The following is a 25,295-nucleotide window of genomic DNA, read 5'->3' as shown; positions in this document are numbered from 1 at the left end:
TTGCAGAGTGTTGTGAAGCATTTCAACGTTGGAAAGCTTTATTTCACACTTACTATCCTTAATTGGCAATTTTCCAATTAGTCACGATTACATAATGGAGATGAAATAAGTCATATATACTACAAGGTCATTTGAAAGTATAAGAGAAAGGAAGAGACATTTGCGTTTCATAAATTATTCGTCTTAAAACTTCGTAAGAGCTGTCTTTGTTGAAGGGCTTTCTTCCTCGTTGTCCTCCGATTTACTACCTGTTTGTAGTGCATAGCGAATGACAGAATTCATCTGTTTCCTCAATTTGGCATTGTCAACGTAAACATCAGCTAGCTGTTTCCTCAATTCATCCACTGCTGTCCTTGAATATTCTCCATCAAGATTTCTACTACCAATGGTAGTTTCAACATCCTGTGCTAGCAGCTGCGCCTGTTTAAGACACCAAGAAAAAAAGAGGAATGAGAGAGATTGAGCATGTTGATGCAACTTTTTTCCTTCGTTATCATAATGACTCTCCAATCAACAGAAGATACAATTGCAAAACATAACAAGATCCGAAACACACAACATTGCAAGAAAAATATAGTCACGTTAATTCACGAAGGGCAGGATATCAAACAATCATGTTACTAGTTTTGTAAGTCACTACGTGAAAGAAATCTCAAATGCACACTAGCATATAATATAATACTACGATATTATCTAGTCCTTATAACCCAGTTATGAAAAGCTGGGTTGCTGCTTGTTCCTTTATCTGCTTAGCAACAGATGATAATTGCTTAGCAATACATGAAGTAAATTGGCGAGTCAGAAATGGTGATAGTGTTCTTCCTTATTGCAGCCTTTCAACTACTTTACTTCTTGGTTCACAGGGGTTCTCTCTATTTTCTTTTCAACCTTTTATCTACTTGTGTTCTTGATTCCCAAGCACTAAGGACAGAAAAAAATAGACAATAATACCTCAATACAATCAAAACATTCTCTACTGATAATCAGAGTCCACATAAACTGATAAAATGTCTATAACCTCATCCAATTGTTAAACCAATACTCTTTAGCGCAGGATATTGATTTATTCATATTCTTCCCATTTTTCCCTTTTGCTAAGATGTTTGGTATATCTATTTATTTCCTTTTGGATGTTGTACAGAAGACTGGAAACTTGATCTTAAGTAAAGACATGGATCTCAAGCATTTGACTAGAACATGAGTTTCTGTCAGAGAAAACTATATGCAATTCAGAGCATTTAGGAAAAGCAGCCAAGAACAGCCCAAATGTAAGCACAAAAAGTAAAGACACACCTCTGCAAGAAGTAGACCTATTCGATTATCAGATGTTGACAGTATATCAATGGCATCAGAAGGGCTAGAAGCATCCAGGACCAGTTTATTTTCTTCCTCAATGAGAAAACTGACACTGCATTCCTCAAGTCTACTGCGAAGAACTTCATACTCATGCAGAAGCTTAATATTTGCAGCAGTAGCATGTTCCCTACTTTGCCCTTCTTCCTGTAGAATCATCTGAAAGAAAGGAAAATTTCAAACCACACCCTTCCCCAGGGACAAAAAAATGAACAGCACAATATATCCTTGGTTTAACCCTAAATATTAGGGAATCCATTGCATATCCACTGCACTTTTACTCATCCAGCTCATTTAAAGAATGACTACGCATTAAATAAAAAACAATTAAGTGAATGATTACTTCAACTTCTGCCTTCTCTTTTGCCAATTTGCTGAGCTCTTGCTTGAGTTCTGTGTGGGAACTTCTTAGAGATTTAACCTCCTTGACTAAAAGTTTGACATCGGTGTTGGACTTTGACTCCAACTCCAAATGGTGTTTCTGCAAGCTATTTATCTGCTGTTGAGCAGCATCCAACTGTTGGTACAGTCTTTCGTTCTCTTGAACTATGATTCTTTGCGTTGATTCCATCCGAATTTTGTCAGCCTTTACAATTTTCAGTAACAACTTGCTCACTGTCTGAAATATAGAAGAAAAATCACATTTTGTAATAGACGAGAATGACAGTGAACCTGTTCAGACGTCAGCTTCAATTCCATCTCCACACACTTTCTTCTAAGTTCCTCCATATCCCATAGCATTTGAGTAAGCTTTTCCTTCTCAGTTAGAACTGCTTGCTGCAGGTTCTCTTTCCCACTCTGTTTTAGAGAATCAAGCTCAATTTCCAAATCTTTGACCTGTGTAAGTCCACAAATGTTATTATTAGCATCATTATCATAACACAAGATAGAGAAGTCCAGCAGTAACATAACTCCAATTCGTAAAGAAGACAAGTCCAGCCGTAATATTAACTCCGGTTCTTGGTTTAAAAAAGATTTCGTGGAAAGTCTGGATCTACAAGGTGATATAAGCTTCTAAGTGAAAAATGATTGCAAAATATGTGATATAAGCTTCTAAGTGTAAAATGACTGCAAAATATGTATCTGCAAGAATTACCCAGCCCTTTCATAACCCTATTTCCATTATCCACCTACACTTGGGGTGGAATGAGTAGAAAGAGGGAAGTGTGACTGTGACATATTATGTAAGGAAATATCTGAATGAAGTTCTCTTTACTAAGGAAATATCTGAATGTTCTCTTTACAAGGGGAAAGAGTGGTGGCAAGGAGGAGAAGTACACGAGCTTGTACGGGGCTAACAATTTATGAGTATATCACAGGAGCTTGTCATTAGAGACCGTAGCTAGGGGTAGGATACTACAGGATCGGAATGCCTGAAGACAAGTCATTAAGAATGGTTTGCAGGGTCATTCTTTGAACCAATTCTTCTAGAAATTTCACAAGAAGGGCAGCCCGGTGCCCTAAGCTCCCACTATGTGCAGGGTCCAGGAAGGGCCGGAATGTTTCAATACTGATATAAGAAAAGGCAAACGAAAGACATTACATGATGCATTACTGCAGCAAGCAAAAGAGAATTCTGCTTAGTAACGTACAAAAATATACTGGTGGCTTCTGCCATTATCCAAATTAACACATCTTAGGGTGTGTTTCATACGAAGGAAAATGTTTCCACGGAAATGATTTCCTGGAAAACAAGTGGGTTTCTTACTTATTTTCTAGTGTTTGGTAAGTAAGCAAGAAAATATTATCACAAGATCATTTATAAGTTATCTAGCAAAACACTATAGAGGCAGGATGGGATGGGAGTAGGGGTTCGGGGGTGGCGGGGGGTCGGATGATCAAGGGGAGGGAGTCGGGGGGATTGGGTGGGTGGGAGGATACAATAAACTTGGAATGCCACTTATGCAACTTGTATTCCCTACTTACACTAGGGAAGTTTCTTAATTTTTTTTGAGTCAAAGGCAACCATGAGTCAAAGGAAACCAAGTCATTTTCTTCATTTTTTAAGGAACTTGTTTTCAAAGTTACCATGTTCGGAAAAAAAAAAAGGAACTTGTTTTCCTAGAAAAAATACTTTCCAAACATTTTGACCAACCAAACATAAGAAAATTGGATAACATTTTCTGGAAGATGTTTTACACCATACCAAAACATTTTAATCTCAATTTTACATACTGCAAGGTTTGAGCAGCCCTGATAGCACTTAGCAGGATCAGCGAAATAAATATACCAATGCACGTTTAAATTGCAGAATTTGGACTAGGATCCATACCTTTGTAGCAAGGTACTGTCTCACAGCAAGCTCTTGATTTAATCTCGACAGGAGATCTTCAATGTCAGTTTTTGCTGTGGCCAGCCTCAGTTGCATAGTACTGAAAATTCTATTCAATTTATTTTTTTCATCCAATTGAATAACAACTTCTAAATGGTCCGGGAACGGTAGATTGGAGCTTGCTGGTGTATTTAGGCCTGAAAGATCAGCACCTTCAGCAGGTTCATGTGAGGTATTCCTCAATGGTTCAAGCTTCAAGAAATTTGAAATGTCTGAGATTTGTTCTGTAGAAATATCAGTTTTGAGAGTCCGTTTGACATGAGCACTATCTATGACTCTCTTGGTGGAAACATCAGTCTCAACTCCTGTGGAGGGCATTTTCAAATGACTTTCCTGGTTCCATTGTTCAGAATCCTTCATTGGCTTGCTGTCAAGATGTTTTAACCTGGCATCCTCAGAAATTACTTCCCCTGAATGGGTGAAACCCTGGTAAAATGCTGCATTGTCAAGTTCATGAAACTGGCTCATGCCCTCTGTTGGAGATCCCAGCTCAGGGGTCCCATAAGCAGAATCATTGCCCTCAGAAGCAAATGATGATGAACCAGCAAGTAAAGAAACATCTGAACTATTCGAGAATTGAATCGATGGAACTACACTGATGGATGAATTCACATCTGCAACGTTCTGATTCAATTCATAGAATGCTGAAAAGTTCATAAAAGGGAAAAAAAGGTTTACATTAATTCAACAAAGCATTCCTTGATAAATCATAGCATACTGGGTTGATTAGAGAACTTTCAAGTGTTTGGTGGAAGTACAAGGAAAAAAGCACAAGAATTCAACAAGCAGCAAAGAGACACCTACACGACCTTGCAGCTGCTTCAAGTTCAAGAAAGATCCCTATGGGAGCACTTCTTGATAACTCGATGTCAGACAATACTTTCATCATCCAATCCTCCAATAAACACCTACGCTGAGATGAAATCAACTTGAGCACATAGCAAAGATCGAGTTCATATTAAAGAATTATAACTGACCTATTATACCAGTGCAGTCCTCAATAACAATTTTCAGTTTATGATGCCATCATGCAATTATAATTGAAATAAAAGAGAACAATAGAAATAGAATGCTACTAACTTCTTCCAAAAGCTCATTGCTTTGCATTCTCAGAAGCTCCTTTGAAGGAGCAGGAGGCAACCTTTTTTTAGGAAATTCTTTCTTCAGCTGCAACAAACAAAAAAGGTGTGAAGCAATCATATGGATCAACTTATACCATATATTGTAAGCATGGAGATTCAGTCCAAGAACCAATCAATTCTTACTGAAGCCATAGATGCCATCTATATACAAGAAAAATTTCGAGAGTAGAAATGTTATTGTTACGCTATGGCCTATGCATGATCTCAAAGAAACTAGCTTACCTTTGAAGATAGCTTTAAGAAATCACTAAATCTTCGTAGTATCTCTCGCGTGGTTGTGAACCCATCAGGTGATTGTATACCAATTTGAACCCTGTAAAACTGTTCCAGTACGAATATCAATAACTCAAGCAAGAAATAACAGGTCGTCCAAGTTAGCTTCTTTTTGTTCCTGAAAGAAAATAGACTATGGTAATCCCCATTGGACCAGGTACAGCTCACCATTAAAAAGGAGGGAAAAAACACCTAAAGATCTTAAAGGCAAACTCCAATCATGGGTGGAAATAACAGCCCATTTCAATGCAAGTATAGCTTATTCCTTTTACAGTTCTCAATGCATTAAAGGATCCTGACTCAAAAATTCACAGGGAAATACCACTACAGTAGCTGAACCTCTGGGGCGTAAAGAGATAGTCCAAGAAGGAATAGTGGCACAGTAACTCCATCCTGTATGAGAATAATGTGGCCAAATGGTATCATGTCCATCCTGTGTAAAATAAGGGAGAGCTCATTTGAAAATGCACCAGAAGTTCTTGTAACAAAAAGTAAATGTATATGACAATCTCTTCAAGCTTTTCTTCACGGCTAATCATGGACCCATATATATTAGTAACAGATGAGACAGACTGCAAATCAGATTAAACTGCCAATAGAATCTTCAAATATAATAGAGCAAACTAACACTAGCTTGACCAGGTTTCCGAAAGATTTTAGCATTGAACTACTGTTTAGCGAACCAGGTTTATGACAGGTACAGCAAATAAAGATTAAGTGTCGTGTCCATGTTTTCAGTCCAGTAACTGTTACCTAATATCTGATGGCAATATAAGCCCTTGTATGCACACAAACATAATCTATAATTTTTCAAGTTTGTTACAAACGGTGATACATTATTATCATTTATATACATGGACGTTGGTTCATTTTCTCTTGTGCTCTGCAATAAAAGCAAGGTTCTACCATAACTTTTCCAGCAAAACCAAGTGGATCACACTTTTGCCTTGACGCCCAAAACTAAAGCAAAGAGAGGTAACACACATACACACTCCTCAATTACGCTGAAACAGTGTCTTTATCTTGTTTGGATAACTCAGTGTCTTTATCTATAATCCTGGTAACTCACTTCCCTTTAGAAATATGCAAGAGTTTTAATTTCAACAAGAAACTAGAAAAACATGTTGATGACACTGTAGACCATCTATATTTTCATTTAATAACCAATATTACGTTCCTAGATAATATAATCACATGTAGCAAAGAAGCTACACGAAACTCCAGCCAGGAACTGGTTTAAAGTTACATTCCTAGAAAATATAATCATATATGGTAAGGAACCTTTAAGTAACTCTGGATCAGGAACATAGTCAAATACAATTACTCCGCAATACTCACAACACTCTTCTAACTTCACGATAATTCAAACTGACTGGAGAAATACTATTTAATCATCAATACTCATCAAATAGCGCATAGATAAATGATTTCAGCCAAAAAGTCAGTAGCAATTGAAAACAAAACAGAAACAAAGCTGACGAAGAGGAAAAAAGATGATTATTTTTACCCATACGCGAGGGGGAGGACTCCAATCCATCCCTAAAGGAAGCGGCGAGGTGCCGTCGTGCCGGTGCTTTGGTGGACTCTTTTGAGTTTTACTAGCTTTGTCAGCCGATGAAGAAATCCTCGCCGGTAGCAATTTATCGTTGTTATCGACGATTGACGAAGTGTGAGAAAGCGAAAGGGATTCGATGAAAGAGGGATCATTAAATCCCGAATCCAGATATGAGTAATTACCGTAGAGGTTCATCTCAGGTAACAAAGCGTCCATTTTGTATTTGTACATAAGCCTTAAACTGTGCTCCGGCAGCTCTCTCGCCGGTCCGTCTCGGCTTGTCGTCGCGTTAATTTTCTAAGTTCAACTGCTGAACTAACGGTCCTGATTCTGTCTATGAGGCATAGCTCTAGCAAATCGTGTATTTTATACGACCCAAATTGTTTTATGTGCAAAATATTTTATACATTTTCATGAAAAATAAAAATAATTTTGGATATTAAAAATTAGAAATGATTTCCTCATCTTCCTCTCAATCACCTTCTCTCATATTTTCATAATGTGGCTTTTAATTTAATATCCCTATAATTATTGCAGTTATTGATATCACTCGTATTTGTACAGTAAAATTATTGTATTTCACCTCTATGGTTAAATATTTTAGCTATCCTAAATATAACATTAAATAATCACTTGATCATTTCATACCTATCTTGTCTATATTTTTTCAAAAATTCATCGGAATCTCATCTGATTTGATCATTTTTTACTCCTCATATTACGTATAGCTCCGTCAACTTCTACAATCATTTTGCACCTGCAATACCCAAAATCTCTACGACTCTCATAATGATCCAACTCCTACAATATGAGATCTTTGTCCCCTTCTTAATTTAGGAGCTTATAATGATGTGTGCGTCTTCTACCAACATTTTATCATTTTCTTTCTTGATGCACTTTATTTAGTCTAGGTCACATATTTTCCTCTCTCAAGCCATGGCGAGCATATATTACTGTTATCCCCACCTTTGAATTCTAGTTCTTCATACAATTGGTAGGTGCATTAGCGCACTATAATTTCTTGTGCTCTGATTTCTGTTACTATCTACTACTCTCTGTACTTTGATTACTCTATTTTATCTGTTACGCTTTCGTTATTTGCTTTCACATAACGCTTTGAACTTCTTGTACTTCTTAGCCTTATCTGGCCTCTTTTTATGCTTCTATTGAGCCGAGGATCTCTCGGAAACAGTTGTCCTACCTTGGTAGGAGTAAGGTCTGCGTACACTTTACCCTCCCCAGACCCCACGTTGTGGGATTTCACTGGATTGTTGTTGTATACAATTGGTCAAAAGCTGTTGTCTTAGTTGTTGTGACCGTTAGCTTCACTGCCTTCTTCGTTGTCTTGTAGCTCTCCCTATTCCTCCTCTTGACCTCCTCGTCTAAGATTTTCACTACGCAATATAAGCAATCTTTTTTACTTCCACCTTTTCGTTTCATCACCAATTTCCTTTATGCCTACCTAAATTATCCTTTGAAACCCCTAATGCTTTTGTAATTGTCAGCTAACAACTGTTTTAGCCCACATACTATGTGCGTCTCCACTATTCCCTAAACCCCCGTAGCCATAAACTTCTCCACACCCTCTTAATCTCTGGCCTTAGTCAGCCTCTCCCATCTAACCTTTGGTTGTCCATACGACACTCATTCGTTTTTCTTCTTGACAACTAAATTCATATTATCAAGTATATATTGGATTGCAAGATTTTCAATCTTATTAATCTTGTAGTTCTTACATACATCTTTGTCACTTAAAATCAAATACTTTATGATCTGTGCTCATTTAACACATATTTTACTTTCTGTTTGAATAAAATTTTTTCACAACAAGCCCATTCATCTTTTGACTTTTTGTATAGTCTACGTTGGAACAATCGCTTTTGAGATGAGTGATCCATATAAGTGTCATGGACGATCGAACTCCACCATCACACGACCGTTCTTGGACCCCATACAATCAGAGTGTATATACACATGATCCTACTCAATGTGGATAATTTTTATGCATTCAATTTACAATACGTTCAACTAACTCTATTAATCGGGTTGTGGGGGATAAGGTTGAGAGTCCCAGGAACTACTCAACGTTTCCGTGATACTTTTTCTTTCTATTTATTATTGTATTGCGTATTGGTACTGCCCTAACTTGTACGGTACATTTTCTCTCTCTAATATTACTTATAATTTTTAGAGTTAATGATAAAAAAAATACATCTAAAATATCTTGATTATGAAACTCAAAAAATCAAGATACTTTAGATTTGTTTTTATCCCTTCACTCAAATTTTTGTTCCAAAATGTTGATACAAAAAAGGAAAAAAAGTAAATTAATTGCAATTACACATTTTCTTCAAATAGCAATAAGGACCCTTGTTGCGCAAAGATAAACAATAAATAAAGTAGTAACCAAAAATAGAGATGCAAATAAAACATAGAGGTTTCTGATTGGCTGAAACGCGGCGAGGTCTACGTCAGGCGGTGTATAAACAAAAACACCCACTATATATAATGGACCTTAAAACCACAAAAACTCAAAAAGTCCACAACTCACTCTTCGTAGGCCTAAAACCTCATAGCGGCAAGAAAGTCCATTAGGGTTTTGAGCTTTGAACATCAAAAGTTCAAGGCTTTCAAGCCCATCTTCTCCTTCTCCCTCCACAAACTTTCTTGAATTTACGATTAAAAAATAAAATCATAAACGATAAACCCAAAACCCTGCTTGTACAAGCAGAGATTTTGATTCAGCATTCGTTTGCAAAGTTGTTTCAAAGTAAGTTTTTATTTTATTTTTTGGTTGTGGAATTAGTTACTTTTGTGTATGTATATGTTGTTTATCCGATTTTTGTGTGTATATAATTTGAAAGTTACAAGCTTTTCCTGTCTTTGTTTATTCATTCATTCGAATATATTTTTTCTCTACATTCCGATCGTTTTGGAGTTCACTTTTTGTATTTATTTTGAGTTTTCTGTTAATTTTTTGATTATGGGAAGCGTGTTCTGTTCCCCTGAAAAGCCATGATATAAATTGTGGGTTGACATTCGTTTCTGTAAAGAAGCATTCGGGGTTAGAAGAGTACATATCAGCTACTGAACTAGAATAAATTATGCTGGGGAAGAAAGAAGTATGCTTTCTTGATATGTTCTAGTTCCCTTTCAAAAGAAAATGTTGTCTTTGTGTGTGATTGCAAGTTCTGTGATTGGAATTAAGAAAGTTTGTTGTCAGGAGAAGGTTCCTATATCAGTTTTGTTTTCCAAATATATTGGTTTAGGATTTTAACTTTTCTTAGGGCTTTAGAATTGTGTTTCTCACGTACTTAGAGAACTTTTTATTATGGGTTAGGAAGTAGAATGAAGCTCATAGGAAATCTGTTAAGAAACTTAATATATTTGGGCAACACCCTTGGGGTCAGTGAAATGGATTGAGAATTATGAGGTCTTAGGTTCAAATTCCAGCATAGACAAAAATAACTAGGTGATTTCTTCCCATTTGGTAGACAGAGTAACCTTATAAAAAACATCTGATGGTTACTGACAGTTCTCTGCTAGTTGGACAGAAAGTATGTTGTTCCATTGGGATTTGCTTCCACAAAAGTGGGAATACTCTATATTGTTCATGAATAGTGACAACCCCCGCAACCCCCCCTCCCTTCCTTCTTTCTCCCTTTTTTTGAGAGGAGAAATGTGGGTTACCATTCAATTGGAAGAGGGCCTGTAGATCCAATTATAGATAATGCTGCTTCAGCTTCACTCTTTAATCATCCCTGTTATTTGTCACCTTGTTGATCTTCCTTTTAAGTTGTAATTAACTAGCTTATCATGTTTGGTGCTAAAACATTGTTGGATAAAATTCAATGTACGACCTTTCATCCATTCATATTCGCTTATGCCTGAGAAAGACTTGTCTAAACCCTCAAGACATATCTTATCATTTCCGCGTTGGTTCATTCATTTGTTGAATTCAATACTGTTGCATTTTTTATGCCTAAAAAAGACTTGCTTATATTGAAGTATTGCTTCATTTGTTCATGTATTCTAAAACATTTGTTGTATGCCCCGAAAGGTTTGAACTTTTTACCTTATTTTTTTATATTATCCATGTATAACTGTAGAGTAATTTTCAATGATAATGTACCACAGAAACTGAAAGAAGAGACATCTAGCACGATTTTCTATATAACCTAGTCGTGCAGTTCGATTAAAAATTGCAGCTAATTTGTTTTTTCTTTTGACAATACATGCATGTCACTGATTGATGAACTTATTTAAACTGACGATTAAGTATCTTCATAGTTCTTTTGTTTGCCTTGCTGGCAGGGAGTTACTATGGATACCCTAACTAGTGTTAATGAGATAGCTGATTCAGAGGCACAACCGAATAAGCGTAGGCGGAAGAAGTCCATAGTTTGGGAACATTTCACAATTGAAACAATTGATGCAGACTGTACCAGAGCCTGTTGTAAGCAGTGCAAGAAGTCATTTGCCTATATTAGTGGTTCAAAGTTAGCAGGCACCAGCCACCTCAAGCGGCATATCGCCTTGGGTATTTGCCCGGTGAGTCGGACCAACCAAGATAAGAATCAGTTAACCTCATATAACTCTGTTGTGCAAACTAATGGTTCTGCTAGTGCTACTGGCAAATCAAGAAAGCGGTACAGAGCTAATCCAGGACCAACAAGTATCCCATTTGATCAAGCCCGTTGCTATTATGATATTGCAAAAATGATAATTCAGCATGACTATCCACTTGAGATGGTGGAGCACTCGGGATTTAATAAGTTTGTGCGAAATCTTCAGCCTTTGTTTAGTTCAGTGAGTGTCGATACCATCCAAGATCATATTTTTAACATTTTCCTGAGAGAAAAGCAAAACCTTTTGAACATAATTGGTGCAATTCCTGGACGTGTTAGCCTGACACTCGATTTGAGAACTTCAGATCAAAACTTAGGCTATGTCTTCCTAACAGGATACTTTGTTGACAGTGATTGGAAATTGCGGTGCCGACTTCTCAATGTTATCATGGTACCTTTCCCTGATTCAGATGTTGCCTTCAATCATGCTGTTGCTGCATGTTTGACAGATTGGTGCTTAGAGACAAAGCTATTCACGCTCACTCTTGATCAATCTGTTGCTAATGTCAATGTCAGAAAGAACCTGGGACATCTACTGTCTATCAAGGGAGGAAATATTCTCAATGGTCAGCTAATAATTGGTAGTTGTTGTGCTCGTGTTCTGAGCCATCTTGCACAGTATGCATTAGATTCCATGAGAGCAGTCGTTGAGAAAATCCGCCAAAGTGTTAAGTTCGTTAAAACCGCAGATGCCCATGAAGAAAAGTTTCTTGAGCTCAAGAGACAACTTCAAGTTCCCAGTGCAAAGGAGCTCATTGTGGATGACCAAACGAAATGGGATACCACATATCAAATGCTGATGACTGCGTCTGAGCTGAAAGAAGTATTTTCTTGTTTGGATACTTCTGATCCTGATTATAACGTGACACCTACAATGGATGAGTGGAAACAGGCTGAGATTCTCTGTGAATACCTGAAGCTTTTCTTTGATGCAGCCAACCTATTAACTTCCCCGACATACTCAACAGCCGATGTGTTATTTCATGAAGTGTGGAAAATTCAGCTCGACCTTATGCAGGCGGCCCGTAGCCAGGATCGTTTCATAAGAAACTTGACTCAACCATTGCAGGAGAAGTTTGACGAGTACTGGAATGATTGCAACCTGGTTTTAGCAGTTGCTGTTGTTATGGATCCTAGGTTCAAGATGAAGTTAGTCGAGTTCACTTTTAACAAGATCTACGGTGAAGAAGCTGAAGCTTGGATCAAGATTGTCGATGAGGGAGTGCACGAAGTTTTTTGTGATTACATCGTGCAATCACTTCCTCCGCCTCCGGCTAGTTTTGTAGATGAAGCAAATGACAATTTTGTAATAAAATCAGAATTCTCTCAGGAAGATAGTTTCCTTGCTAATGGTGATACATTTGCGGATTTTGATGTCTATCTCCATGACATTATGAACAATCAGCAGATGAAAACAGAGTTAGATCAGTATCTTGAAGAATCTCTGATGCCTCGCTCACAAGATTTTGATGTATTGGGTTGGTGGAGAATAAACAGATGCAAGTACCCTACCCTCTCCAAAATGGCATCTGATATTTTATCCATCCCAGTCTGCACTGTCAGTCCAGATTCTGTGTTTGACACTGCACCGCGAGATCTGGATGGACACCGGAGTTCATTGAGACCCATAACTCTTGAGGCTCTCAGTTGTTCCAAAGATTGGCTTCAATATGAATCTTGGGAGTCTCCATATGGAATTTCAGCAGCAACAGTTAAAATGGAGTATTAGATTTGTTAGTAAAGATTTTTTTTGGTGCAGTTGCTTTATTTTATTTTAATCCCCCCTTTATAGCAACAGTTTTGTGCACACAAGGCATATAGGTCAATTCATATTCTTTCACCAACTTTATAAGAAGGAAAATTTACTCTCTTTTCACCAACGTCTCTTGCGTTGCTTTTTGAAAAATGTAGGAATACATAAAAGCTAGTGATTGAAGGGAAAAAATCTGTGTTGATTGTTCTTGACTTGCAGAAGATTTAAGCCTCTTTTCAAGGCATACATCAATACCATGAGATGTCATCTGATAAACTTGAATAAATCAACTTTGACAAGATCAATGAAGGATGTTATTTGGTGATTCTGACGAATATTCTAGTAATAGTGGCTGTGATCTTATGGTTGTATGATAGATTTTCGGATGAGCGACTCGAACCTACAACCTTAGAGTGGAGGAGGTGGAGCTTTATCATCCGAACAATTTCTCTTTTATCTTCAAATCAACCTTCAGCAGACCTCTTACTAATAACGAAGATCTCTTAGGTATAAAAATGAATATAAGTGAACCCACAAACAATTTCAATCTGTGATGTGTTTGATAGTGAAATCAGAATATCACTTGAAATGTCGATGAATTCTTAGATTATCATCACATGGTAATCTTAAGCTCTCTCAGGGGACTCTCCAACTTGACATATACTTTCAATTTGGCCTTCCACGGAAAAGGTGTCTTCTTAATAGCTTCACTATGTCCAAACCAAGTTTTCCAGCTTGCTGATCTTCATTTGTCTCCAGAAATCCATTTACCCTTGCAAAGTCTCATAGAAAGGTGCAAATCCATGGAACAACTTAGACAGATTCACGCAGTGATAATCCAAAAAGGCCTTACTTCTGATCCCAAACTCTGCTCCAAAATTATAGCCTTTTGTTCTAATAATGAATTAGGTGATATGAAATATGCTCGTTCTGTGTTTGACATAATGCCTGAACCAGGAGTCTTCGTTTGGAATACAATGATCAAGGGCTATTCAAGGGAATATAGTCCCCAAAATGCAGTTTCAATTTACAGAGAGATGTTAAATAACAATAGACAACCGGATAATTATACGTTTCCCTTCTTGCTCAAGGGCTTTACTCGTGAAGTATCGCTAAAATTGGGGAAAAGTATGCATGCTCATATTTGTGAGTTCGGGTTTGAGTTAAATGAGTTTGTTCAGCATGCTTTGATTCATGTGTACTGTTTGTGTGGGCAAGTTGATATGGCTCGTGGGGTATTTGATTTGAGTGCTAAAAGTGATATACTTATTTGGAATGCTATGATTTCGGGGTACAACAGGTCCAAGCAATTTGGAGAGTCGAGGAAACTCTTTTGTGCAATGGAAGAGAAGCGATTGCAGCCTACCTCGGTAACTCTTGTCTCAGTGATATCAGCTCTCTCGCAGCTTAAGGATTTAGATACTGGCAACCAAGTTCATCAATACATTAAGGACTGTAAGGTACAGTCTAATTTGGTGTTGGACAATGCTTTAGTTGACCTGTATGCAGGTTCTGGAAAGATGGATGTTGCACTTGGCCTATTTAAGAGCATGAAGCATAAAGATGTTATATCATGGACCACCATTGTCAAAGGTTTTGTTAACATTGGACAAGTTGATATGGCTCGGAAATATTTTGATCAGATGCCAGAGAGGGATAATATTTCTTGGACAGCAATGATTGATGGATATGTCAAAGAAAACCGATTTAAAGATGTTTTGATGCTCTTCCGTGAAATGCAAGCAGCAAAGATACGGCCAGATGAGTTTACAATGGTTAGCATCCTTACCACCTGTGCACATCTTGGGGCTCTTGAACTTGGAGAGTGGATCAAGGCTTACATTGACAAGCACGAGATTAAGCTTGACATACATCTGGGTAATGCTGTCATAGACATGTACTTTAAGTGTGGGAATGTGGAGAAGGCATTGATGATGTTTTCTCAAATGCCTTGTAGGGACAAATTCACGTGGACAGCCATGATTATTGGTCTTGCAACTAATGGACACGAGAGAGAAGCTCTAGATATGTTTTTTGAGATGCTGAGAGCTTCAGAAACACCGGATGATGTGACTTACATTGGTGTTTTTAGTGCTTGTACTCATATGGGTATGGTAGACGAAGGAAAAAGCTTCTTTGCTAGCATGGCTCCTCAGCACGGCATTCAACCTAATGTTATACATTACGGCTGTATGGTTGATCTTCTTGGTCGAGCAGGGCTCTTAGAGGAAGCTTATGAGGTTATAAAGAATATGCCAGTGAAACCAAATTCAATTGTTTGGGGAGCTCTTCTTGGTGCTTGCAGAATTCACAAGGATGTTCAAATGGCTGAAATTGCAGCTCAACAACTTCTTCAGCTAGAGCCTGGAAATGGGGCTGTCTATGTTCTCTTATGTAATATATATGCAGCTTGCAAAAAATGGGATAACTTGCGCGAAACAAGAAGAATAATGACAGATTGTGGAATCAAGAAGACACCAGGTTGTAGTCTGATAGAGATGCATGGAATCGTTCATGAATTCGTTGCAGGGGATCAGTCTCATCCTCAATCTAAAAGCATATATTCAAAGTTGGCTGAGTTGATTGAAGAACTAAAATTTTCTGGCTATGTTCCTGATACTTCAGAGGTTTCTCTTGACATAGGAGAAGAGGAGAAAGAGACCTCCCTTAATCGACACAGTGAGAAGTTGGCGATTGCATTTGCTTTAATCAATTCTGAAACTGGATCTACTATTAGGATAGTGAAAAACCTTAGAATATGTGCAGATTGCCACCATGTAGCAAAGTTAATATCAAAACTTTACAATAGAAAATTAATTATTAGAGACAGGACCAGGTTCCACCATTTTGTACAAGGTGCATGCTCTTGTAAAGATTATTGGTGATCCTCTGTCATTTTTGTTTTACGTTTTTCATAATTGTTTATTCTTCCCAAGGAATCGCCTTATCCTCAAGTATCAAGTCTGTTATATTCTCCGGTGATATTCATCTTTCAACTCTTCCACTCTCCGGTCCCCAAAATCTCGGTAAAATCACTATCATCAAAGGCAATTCAATGTGTGAAGAAAGAGATAGGAGGAACCACCGCCCCTCAAGTTAACTCCAAGCAAGGGCTAAGGGGTCTGTGTTTACAAGCCTAAATCCTATGAAGATGACAATACCAGAGTCGAAATTGACTTCCCGTAATTTAACCCTTTTTCCCAAATCACTTGCTTTTCAAAATTACTACTAGGCCTAGTTTCAGTATTTCATACTCCTTTCTAGTTGCTTTCAAATTTTATGTGTTTTTTCTGTTGTACCTTTCTCTTGTTTGTGGGATGCACAGTAAGAGTAGCTTTAGCCAGTTTTAGTAGCAATCTTTGCGAAAAAAGCTTGCTTTTCAGAATTTGGTAATTAATTTTTTTCTATTTTCCTCTTTTCAGATTGATGGTATAACTATTGAGTCATCGGATGATGTTCCTGATGGTCCTGTTACCAAATTCTTCAGATCTATGAGGTATATATTGGAGTTTGATTTTGAGGTTGAAAACGAAGGTTGATTAACAAAGTCAATTTTTATGCCTTGTGACTTGATTTAATTTCTTAGCATGGTCTTTCAATCACCAGTGCTCTTAGCTAATATTTTAAATCCATTATGACACCTTAGAGAATTCCAGTTACTTCTCTCTCTCTCTCTGTCTCTCACGGTGGGGGGAAGAGTGATTATGTCAATAGAGACTTAGGGAAAGAGATAAAGCGCATGAACCTCATTATTTGACATTGAAGACATAAAAATGGCTTTATTATGGTCCTGTTTGTGATTTTTCAGGGAAGATAATAGGCAGAATGCACCTGGCATATGTTAGAGGGTATTATGACATCTTCACCCTAAAAGTATAATCTAAACTTGATAAGCGTTCAGAGTAAATGGATAGGAGATAGTCTATTGACATCCTAAGGTTGTTGAACATGATATATGTTGTGTTCGTAAAGTATGTACCATTCTTTGGTATTCTATTCCTTAAGGATACAGTCGTGCATTTGGCTTGAAAAGAGTCTTTCAACATCAATTAAATTGAGTGTATGTGACAGGGAGGATCCTAAAAGTCCTCATTCACTTAAGATGATGTTTCTTAGACGACTATCACCCCTAGCTCTGTAGTTGAAGCATCTTATCCATTTGACCTATTCCAGACTTTTAATAGACTACAATTTTATTCGTATGAAATGCTACTCCTTCCGTCCTATTTTTTATGACAGTAGCAGATGGTTCTTTTTCTTGTGTAGCAGAGAGTGCCACTCGGTAAATATGCATCTGTCATATGCTCTTTGGGCTTTCAAGTTTCTTATAAATTTTATGGTTTCTAAGAAGCTATTATTCCTTATGTCAGACTAAGGAAGGACTATTGAGAGTACTAGGACTTGTGGAGGAGAAAGGAAGTTCACTTGAATTTCTCAGAAGAGGCTACAAGGTCACCTCCTTAGTTTACTACTTTGATAGTCTGTTTTATATCTGTGATTAGCCCCATTATTCAAATGACATACTATTTGAAGAAATATGAAATAGGTTAGTCAAACTCTCCTATTGAATCACTTCTCATTAGACTAATACCTTGTTCCCTTGCTGCAGACTGCAACTTGGTGGGAAGTAGCTGTTGATTTAGAAGCATCTTCTGCATGGCGTAGTTGAACAGAAGAACTGCATTACAAGAAAAAGCTAGTTACAACAAGAGGAGGGTGGCGATAGAAGCTTACAATTCAATACCCTCGTGGTGGAGAGATTAGGTACTGGATTGCCCAACTCGTTGAATCAACAGGTTCTTTAATAAAATGCTTACCCCAGTCTTTAAAGAGAAAAAAATCATAGTTTGGAACATGTTTTTAACTTCCTATCAGCATGTTTTTTCATTCATTATTTATAATTTTGTGACTGGCTAAAATGAAGGTTGTGTTGACAAGTTACTTAAGGCTCTTAGTGGAGCTTTTCTGTATAAGTTGTGATGTTTTCCTGTAATCTAAATGATGCTAAATAAACAATAAACTTGACGTTCAAGTTGTCCTTTTCCTAGGACTGCATAAAAGAAAACTTCTTGTTTAGTATTTGATGTTCATTTTGGCAAGAACAAATCTAAAATGCAAACTTAACATCTAAATTCAAGGAGAATATTGTTATGTTTTAGATGTTAAGAATTTTGAGGTCGATTCCACAAAATAGTTTCAGATCATTTTCTGCGAAGACCACCTCCAATTAGGAATTAAGGAAAATTAGTTATTATAGATATCTGATACAGGTAGTCTACTTGTTGTGTACATCCGACAAGCATAAACATTTCTAGTGCTACATATACACGGTGCATCAGTAGCATCAACAACAATATACCTAGTGTAATGCCATAGGTGGATCTGGGAGGGTAGAGTGTACACAGACCTTAACCCTACCTTGTAAGATAGAGAGACTGTTTCCGAAAAAACCTCGGATCAAGTAACGCATAGACAAGAAAATAATATACTTTTGTTCTATTAACTGTTTTTTTTTTTATACAAATTGACACTTTGAATACGCAAAACTAAATCTCTTACAACAAACCCAAAACAGCTCTCTCATATTAAAAATTTAAACACTCAAAAAAAAAAAGTTTTCTTGACTTAGTCTGGATTATGGACACTAAAGCCAGGCTCAAAACCTCTAGAGCTCGAGCTCCGAAGTCTGTGAGCACCATACATGGGATTAGCAGCAAAAATGTCAAAAGACTAATATGGTCGCTCCGGTGATTTATACAACATTGGAGTCAACTCATTTTCTCCGTCATCGTTCTCATTAAATCCGTTCTCTTCCATTTCTTCATGGAGACGAAGTTCTGCCATTTTCCTCCTTGTATGCCGGCGCCATGCAGCTTGTATGAAGCTGGCAGCCCAGGTTCTCCATTGCTGCGAGTAAAACCTAAAAGTGTGTTGTACCTGTCGACTCTGCAACCGCCTGAACTGTGATGTAATGTACTTCACTTCTTCTGCCTCCAAGGCAAATGCCTCTACTTCTGTCAAAGCCTTGACTGTCCTAGTGGATGGCGGCAAGTTTGAACCGGATTTTGGATCCAATGCCCATGTTAGCAGCTCCTCACCACAGAAGTCATTTTCTTTCAGGATACCTCTGTTGAAGAATCCACTTCTCCCACCATCAGTTGTTACACTTTCTAGGCGACCACGGATTATAAACATCATTTCACCAACTGGATCTCCTTCTCTAACTATATACGTACTTTCTGTGCATAAACTTGGTTTCAATCGCTCACATATGGCATCAAGCATTCTCTCATCCATGTTCTCAAACAAGGGCACCTGCAACATGGGTCATTCACAATATTTCAACATCAAACTTCACATTAAGGTTTCGAACAAATTAAAAAGTACTCTATATTGTGCTCAACAATGTGAACTTAGGCTATCAAAAAGATAAAGAGCACTTACCCTTCTGACCAAATTCAAACAGAGATGCCGCTTAATATCCCTCCTAAGGTCTTTGGGCAGATTTTGCACCAAACTCTCTTCATCCACTCCTCTAGTTTCCAACCATTTGTACTGATCGTAACGCCGAACTCTCTCCCTTAGCTCAGGAGGAAGTACTCTGTGATGCATCCATTGCTCTGAGTCACGCCTTTTGACCCTCATCTCCTCAAGCCGTACTGTCAGAGACTGAAGATAGGTCTGTAGGGTACACGAAGCCAAAGTTTAAGCACTATTATAATGTATGAACTTAAATATTTTTTTAACCCAACAAGCACTACTTGTAGTTATTAAAGAATTTATAGGTTCCTGGAGTTTAATATATATAAGCACTTGCCTTAAACAAGCAATTTATAGGTTGTTATAAATCATTTCTCCCATTTGTTTAGGAACAAATGCGGTGGATTGTGCAAGCCCTTCATTTTTATTGTTTGAACCAATCATAATTAGGAATTATATGGGAGGGGAAAGACCAAGTTTTTATTCATTCTGACTAAACAATACTATTATAAGGATAAATGATAAAAGGAGGTATAAGACCTGTTCAAAATATTGCCAGCTTTGCCCCTCAAAAAGAAATTAAAAGAATAAAAGAAGTATCACACTGAATACTATTCTGCATCATCTTCTAAAGAATCTGACAAGATCAACCTTAAGAAAAAACCCGAAAAGAAGGCCTTTTTAATCTACGCACCTGCATGTTTCCAATGAGAAGAGCAAATAGTAGGAGTCCGGAAATGGCCAATATTATTGAAAAGAGATTTTCCAGAGTATAGGTACTGGTTTCAAGCCCCTGACCAAGTGTGCTGTAAAAAATGAAATATCAAACTAGTTAAAGCTCATAAGGGCATTGTCCAAAGGGTGATTTTCTGGCTCTCATGAACACCTCCACCAGTACAGGGAAAATTACGATTCCAAGAACATCCATAAAACCCTGTTCTAGGACAAATCAAAAGCTACCTCAATAAAGGGAAGCAACACAACATTTTGTCTGAATTATAGACAGTACACTTCTACAGAAGCCTCTTGACTTCCAACCATTTTATCTTTGTTAGAATGGACTGGTGGTCTGCTTGTATGGACTTGGGCAATCCTCCCCTCATGAGCTAGCTTTTGTGGTTGAGTTAGGCCCAAGTGCCATATCTTTACACGGTATCTGAGCCAAGTCCATCCTCGTTTGGGCTCCCGGTCCACGCTCTAGTTGGGCCTGGGCGTGAAGGGGGTGTTAGAGTGGGTAAAAGTCCACATTGGTTGGAAAATGGACTGGTGGTCTGCTTATATGGACTTGGGAAATCCTCCCCTCATGAGCTAACTTTTAGGGTTTAGTTAGGCTCAGATGTTATCTTCATGAATTGAAATTTAATCACACAATACTATGCCACTCAATGGAATAGTAATCTAAGAAAACAAACTTTGATGATACCGCGTTAGCTTTCAAATTTTTACCTTTTGTTGACTAAAAGTAGACACTGTTTTTCAATGTGAAGTAACAGAATTTTCACACAGAAATTGGAAGATCTTTGAGACAGACAAATATTAACTAAAGACATCGTGAAAAGGAGGGAAAATGAAACAATATTATTAAGATGCATCATATATTTAAAGTTTTACCTTAAATTCTGCAAGCCCCACCACAAACAAAAACAGTATTTGGTAATGAAATCCTCAGTGTCAAGAACCTTAGATGTTACAGCTCTTGCATATATTCCATATTGAAAGTTCTCCTCCTCAGCACATTTTTCGTCAAGAACACTCTTACCAATGTCTTGCCATTCTGTCAAATTAAAGTTTCCTTCACGTGAACAATACAGATTAGATAATTGTTCGTTGCACTGGTCATTTTCGGTACATGCTTCATTCCAACATGTATCTTTGCGTTCGACAGCTAACAGGTACCAGAAGGCCCCAAATATCTACAATCATAAACAACAAACTTTAAGCATTTCTGGGTTCTTGAAAGATGGCCTCCTGATCATGTTTGAGACTCATTGATTATTTTACTGGAGTGACCTTTGCTTCTCTTAGTACCATAAATAATCAAATACCAATAACTGATGAAATTCTAGTTAACGGCTCAGGATATAATGATAGCAAAGTATGCCGAAAGGAAAATGAAATAAAAGGATCCAGACACCCATTGAAAATCGGTAGGAATGGCGTACAACTCACGTTCAATAAGGAGATGAAAACATTGCAGTGCAGTGTCTCAAATGATGGCCCATAACAAATGTGTCTTATGAGTCACGTTAAAGAATAATTTGTCTGAGACACAAAGCTATTGGACTATGAAATCTAGAAAAAGAAAGAGTATATTGTGAATGATCATTTTCAGATGCCATTTACAATTGTCGCAGAATTTTCATATTCTAGGCGAAGGACCATAAAAGAGCAGAGTGGAAAATCAACTACCACTAAAGGGTCTTTTAATAAGAATTTTGACTAAAATCCAATAAGCTTCACTAAATACTAAATGTGTTCCTTTAGAATATGGATTAAACAAGAATTCACAGGAAGTTTGTAATAACAGTTAGTAAATCTTGCACTAGAAGGAAAAATACGAAGAGAAATTTGCAAGAGTCTGATTTCAGTGTTACATAAGTTGTAACAACAGTTAGTAAATGCATTAACGATCAGACTTGAAAAATTACTTACATGACTAGCCAGCACAAACCACAACAGATAATATGCAGCACCAGCCCAAGCAGTTTCTGCAAACACCCCTGCAGTCTTTTTCAAATCCGAACTTAATGGAATAAACCTCCAAAATCTAAAGATATATTGAATGATGATGATGGCCACTAATGCGTCCTTTGTATACAATACATCCGAACCTCTTGATCCAGCTAGATATCTCCATGTCATAATCTGAAGAAGAAAACAAACGAATACCACTTGTGTAGAAAGAAACAATGGTAAAATGATAGTTGAAGCTTTCATTTAAGGAGATCAAGATGTTTCTTTTTTCTTGATTTTAATATGATAAAAAATAACAATTGAAACTGTTCTATGTGATTTTAGAAACATGGCACTAGCATTCAAACGAAGAAGCAAAGGGTGCATGCAGGTCCAAACAACAAGGATCTATTGTATGTAACCTTATCTTGCATTTCTGCAAGAGGTGGTTTCCAGAGCTCGAACCCGTGACCTCTTGGTCACATGAAAACAACTTTACTAGTTACGTCAAGGCTTCCCTTCAACAGAGTTCCAAAGAGAAAACTGTTTATCCAAAAGGTTGCTGAATGTTGAATGAGTTGTTACATAGTCAGAGATATAGTAGGAACCTGCGGTAAAGGAAGAACGGAAAGGAAATCCACTATAAAGTAACGCCGGATGTATCTGGCTGCTATTTGCTTGGGATCTATTACAAGTTCGCCTCGCCCAAAAACACGGGAAGATGGAGCAATAAAAGCTGTTCGAAATTGGAGACCCATGCGGATAAGGTAAAAGAGATCGATTACTGTCCGCATCAAAATTACTATGATTGCTAAACTTTCATCTATGTGGAGACACTGCCCTTCAGTCTTAAAAACAGGAAGGTAGAAAAATAGAGGATCAATAGATACTGCAAAAATACATGATATGACCAATAGCCTATTCCAGAACAGGAGAGACTTGTCTTGAGGATCAAATATCCTTTTATCTGAAACTCTTGGATCTTCTGGAAAAACTGCTCGGGTAACGCCAGATTTCAGTGTTCTGCCAAATGTCACTAGTCCCTGAGATCCTCTTCTTACTCCCAGTTTTATTGACTTGGATGGATTGGTTACATGCCCACCAGCAGTCATTCCCTCTATATTAAACCCATACTTTTTCCTTCCAGCCATATCGGACTTAAACGATAAGTCAGAGTTAGCGTCCTCCAACCTGCATCAAACAACAAGGAAAACTTTTGGTGACTTGCAATAGACAACTAGTACTTCATTTCAGGAATTTAATGAAGGGTGTTAGGTGTAGAGGCTGTTTCAAAACCATAGCATCATAAGACCATTGAAATCATAATACTACGACCAATCAATCAAGTAGCAGTTCTGCAGTACTTCAGATGAAAGTGAAGGAGAATGTGAGACTACACTTGGAAGAGGAGATTTGTTCTCAATAACATGAGGTGTAAGTAATGCATAATGAACCCCTGGAAGTCCTTTATGGAACAGAGAGGTGTCAACTAGAATTTTCACTCAAGGTATTTAAAAGATAAAAGACAGACTCATGAAGAAGCGAATTAAAAGGATTCAACATCAATTATATATACATAACAAATCATTTTAACCTTACATATATCGTGTAATTTTTTAGTGAAGAGGGTTCGGATGAACACCCTCCTAGCTGCTCCCATGGTCTTAAGCACCAATTTTTGCAAAAATGTATAGGTCATAGTTCAAACTGTAAAGAAGTGACTATATTCTGTACTCTGAACAGAAAACAAATATCTGAATATTACACAGATATTGAAAGAAATTTTTGAATAAAAAGCATACCTTACAAACTTTTCTTTTTGTCCTCCAATAAGCTGCGACTTGTAATTACCAAACATTGTATAAAATCTCTTGCATAGAGAGTGGAGGAGTTCATCAAAACATCAGGCATATGGCCACATCAAATACTTATGTTTTGACTGCACTTTAATTTGATACAAATAAGGTGTCAGTAGATTCAGCGACAGAATCCAAAATTTTCATTAAAGGATTCAAAAATATGAAGAAATAAATACACGAGGAAGCTAAGAGGATTTAACATGTAATTTTCCATAAAAGAAAGATGCGTATGAACCCCTTGCCTCTACTTGGCTCTGTCCCTGAGAAGATTGTACTTGTCATCATGAAATAAGCAACAATTTGTAGATAACCAACCATTACATCAACCAATTCCAATTTTTCCAACTCAAATTCCTATGTTTTTCTTTCATCCTCTGTGTCTACGGCCTACGCCAATTGGTCATATGTGGATGAATTGCATTTCATCAATCAAAAACCACAAAAAAATAATTTAAAAATGAAACACACCATGTAGAAATTTCAGAATTTCATGATTTTATTTTCTTTCGGAATCCATCCTTTTCCATTTTCTCAACCACCAAACAAAATGAAATAATGTGAAGAAGAAATAGATATAGCTATATCTGATGATAAGTGACAATGAGAAAAAAGGTCTCAAAATTCGTTATGCATGCATGCGTAACAAGACAAAATAAACAATTCAATAAAATAGTACAATTTCATGAAATTGTACGACAATCACTGTTTGTGTATTAAAAGTTGCAATTTTTTTTTAAAAAAACTAATTAAATTTCTCCCTCTGAAACAGAAACATACAACGATCATCAAAGGGTAAAAAATGGAACTTACTTGAACGTCGACGATTGCTAATTTAGGAAGTGAATAAAAAATGCAGGAGAATAATTAGAAAATAAGTAGTAGCTTTTTTTAGAGAGGGAGGAAGAAAGTGAAAAAGGAGAAGGAGAAAGAGAGGGAGGGAAGAAACTTTTTCTGGTGTAGCAAATAAGGGAAGAAACTGAAAAGGAATTTTTTTGTTATAACGAACGCTTTCTTCTTGGTTTTTTTCCTTTCCACCCAGTTAAGCGAAAATAGGAAAATTAAAAACCAACAATATTATTTAAATATGTACTCATATCTTTAAAAATATAATAAATTTGATGTTAAAATCGTTAAAGAATGAATTCGTAGAATTTAAAATTTAAATCCGCTCAGACAATTCATGTTATTTCATCAAGATTCGATTTAGTTTAATTTGTGCGTAAAAATCCTAAGAAACGTACCACCAC

At 37.1% G+C, this 25,295-nt stretch overlaps 4 protein-coding genes across 6 annotated transcripts; 2 read left to right on the top strand and 2 right to left on the bottom strand.

Moving 5' to 3' along the window:
* Window positions 1-10: 10 nt before the first annotated feature.
* On the bottom strand, window positions 11-7,010 carry LOC129896025 (PX domain-containing protein EREX-like). 2 transcript variants are annotated; one of them, XM_055971843.1, is made up of 10 exons: window positions 6,608-7,010; window positions 5,423-5,533; window positions 5,050-5,148; window positions 4,766-4,852; window positions 4,490-4,598; window positions 3,626-4,329; window positions 2,026-2,190; window positions 1,697-1,939; window positions 1,294-1,512; window positions 11-414 (listed from the first exon to the last, which is right to left on the bottom strand). In XM_055971843.1, exons 1-10 carry the CDS (start codon window positions 6,884-6,886, stop codon window positions 184-186), a joined length of 2,247 nt encoding a protein of 748 aa, XP_055827818.1. In that variant the 5' UTR covers window positions 6,887-7,010; the 3' UTR covers window positions 11-183. The 2 variants fall into 2 exon arrangements, with proteins under 2 accessions (XP_055827818.1, XP_055827817.1); XM_055971842.1 differs by having other exon boundaries at window positions 11-420; window positions 6,608-7,009.
* A 2,177-nt stretch (window positions 7,011-9,187) lies between these two features.
* Window positions 9,188-13,159, top strand: LOC129895228 (zinc finger BED domain-containing protein DAYSLEEPER-like). The gene is made up of 2 exons (XM_055970911.1): window positions 9,188-9,425; window positions 10,970-13,159. The coding sequence occupies exon 2, from the start codon at window positions 10,979-10,981 to the stop codon at window positions 13,010-13,012; it is 2,034 nt and encodes a 677-aa protein (XP_055826886.1). The 5' UTR covers window positions 9,188-9,425; window positions 10,970-10,978; the 3' UTR covers window positions 13,013-13,159.
* Window positions 13,160-13,289: 130 nt separating this feature from the next.
* On the top strand, window positions 13,290-18,074 carry LOC129895227 (putative pentatricopeptide repeat-containing protein At3g15930). 2 transcript variants are annotated; one of them, XM_055970910.1, is made up of 4 exons: window positions 13,290-15,892; window positions 16,459-16,532; window positions 17,407-17,487; window positions 17,646-18,074. In XM_055970910.1, the coding sequence occupies exons 1-2, from the start codon at window positions 13,654-13,656 to the stop codon at window positions 16,461-16,463; spliced, it is 2,244 nt and encodes a 747-aa protein (XP_055826885.1). In that variant the 5' UTR covers window positions 13,290-13,653; the 3' UTR covers window positions 16,464-16,532; window positions 17,407-17,487; window positions 17,646-18,074. The 2 variants fall into 2 exon arrangements, with proteins under 2 accessions (XP_055826885.1, XP_055826884.1); XM_055970909.1 differs by having other exon boundaries at window positions 13,290-16,218.
* A 544-nt stretch (window positions 18,075-18,618) lies between these two features.
* LOC129895443 (putative cyclic nucleotide-gated ion channel 8) lies at window positions 18,619-24,155 on the bottom strand. Its single transcript, XM_055971162.1, has 7 exons — window positions 23,992-24,155; window positions 22,798-23,380; window positions 22,169-22,381; window positions 21,128-21,429; window positions 20,211-20,322; window positions 19,481-19,717; window positions 18,619-19,351 (listed from the first exon to the last, which is right to left on the bottom strand). The coding sequence occupies exons 1-7, from the start codon at window positions 24,045-24,047 to the stop codon at window positions 18,767-18,769; spliced, it is 2,088 nt and encodes a 695-aa protein (XP_055827137.1). The 5' UTR covers window positions 24,048-24,155; the 3' UTR covers window positions 18,619-18,766.
* Between the last annotated feature and the right edge of the window lie 1,140 nt (window positions 24,156-25,295).

Source organism: Solanum dulcamara, chromosome 7, assembly GCF_947179165.1.
Source record: "Solanum dulcamara chromosome 7, daSolDulc1.2, whole genome shotgun sequence".
Classification (NCBI taxonomy): Eukaryota; Viridiplantae; Streptophyta; class Magnoliopsida; order Solanales; family Solanaceae; genus Solanum; species Solanum dulcamara.
This window is presented reverse-complemented; position numbering and strand designations above follow the sequence as displayed.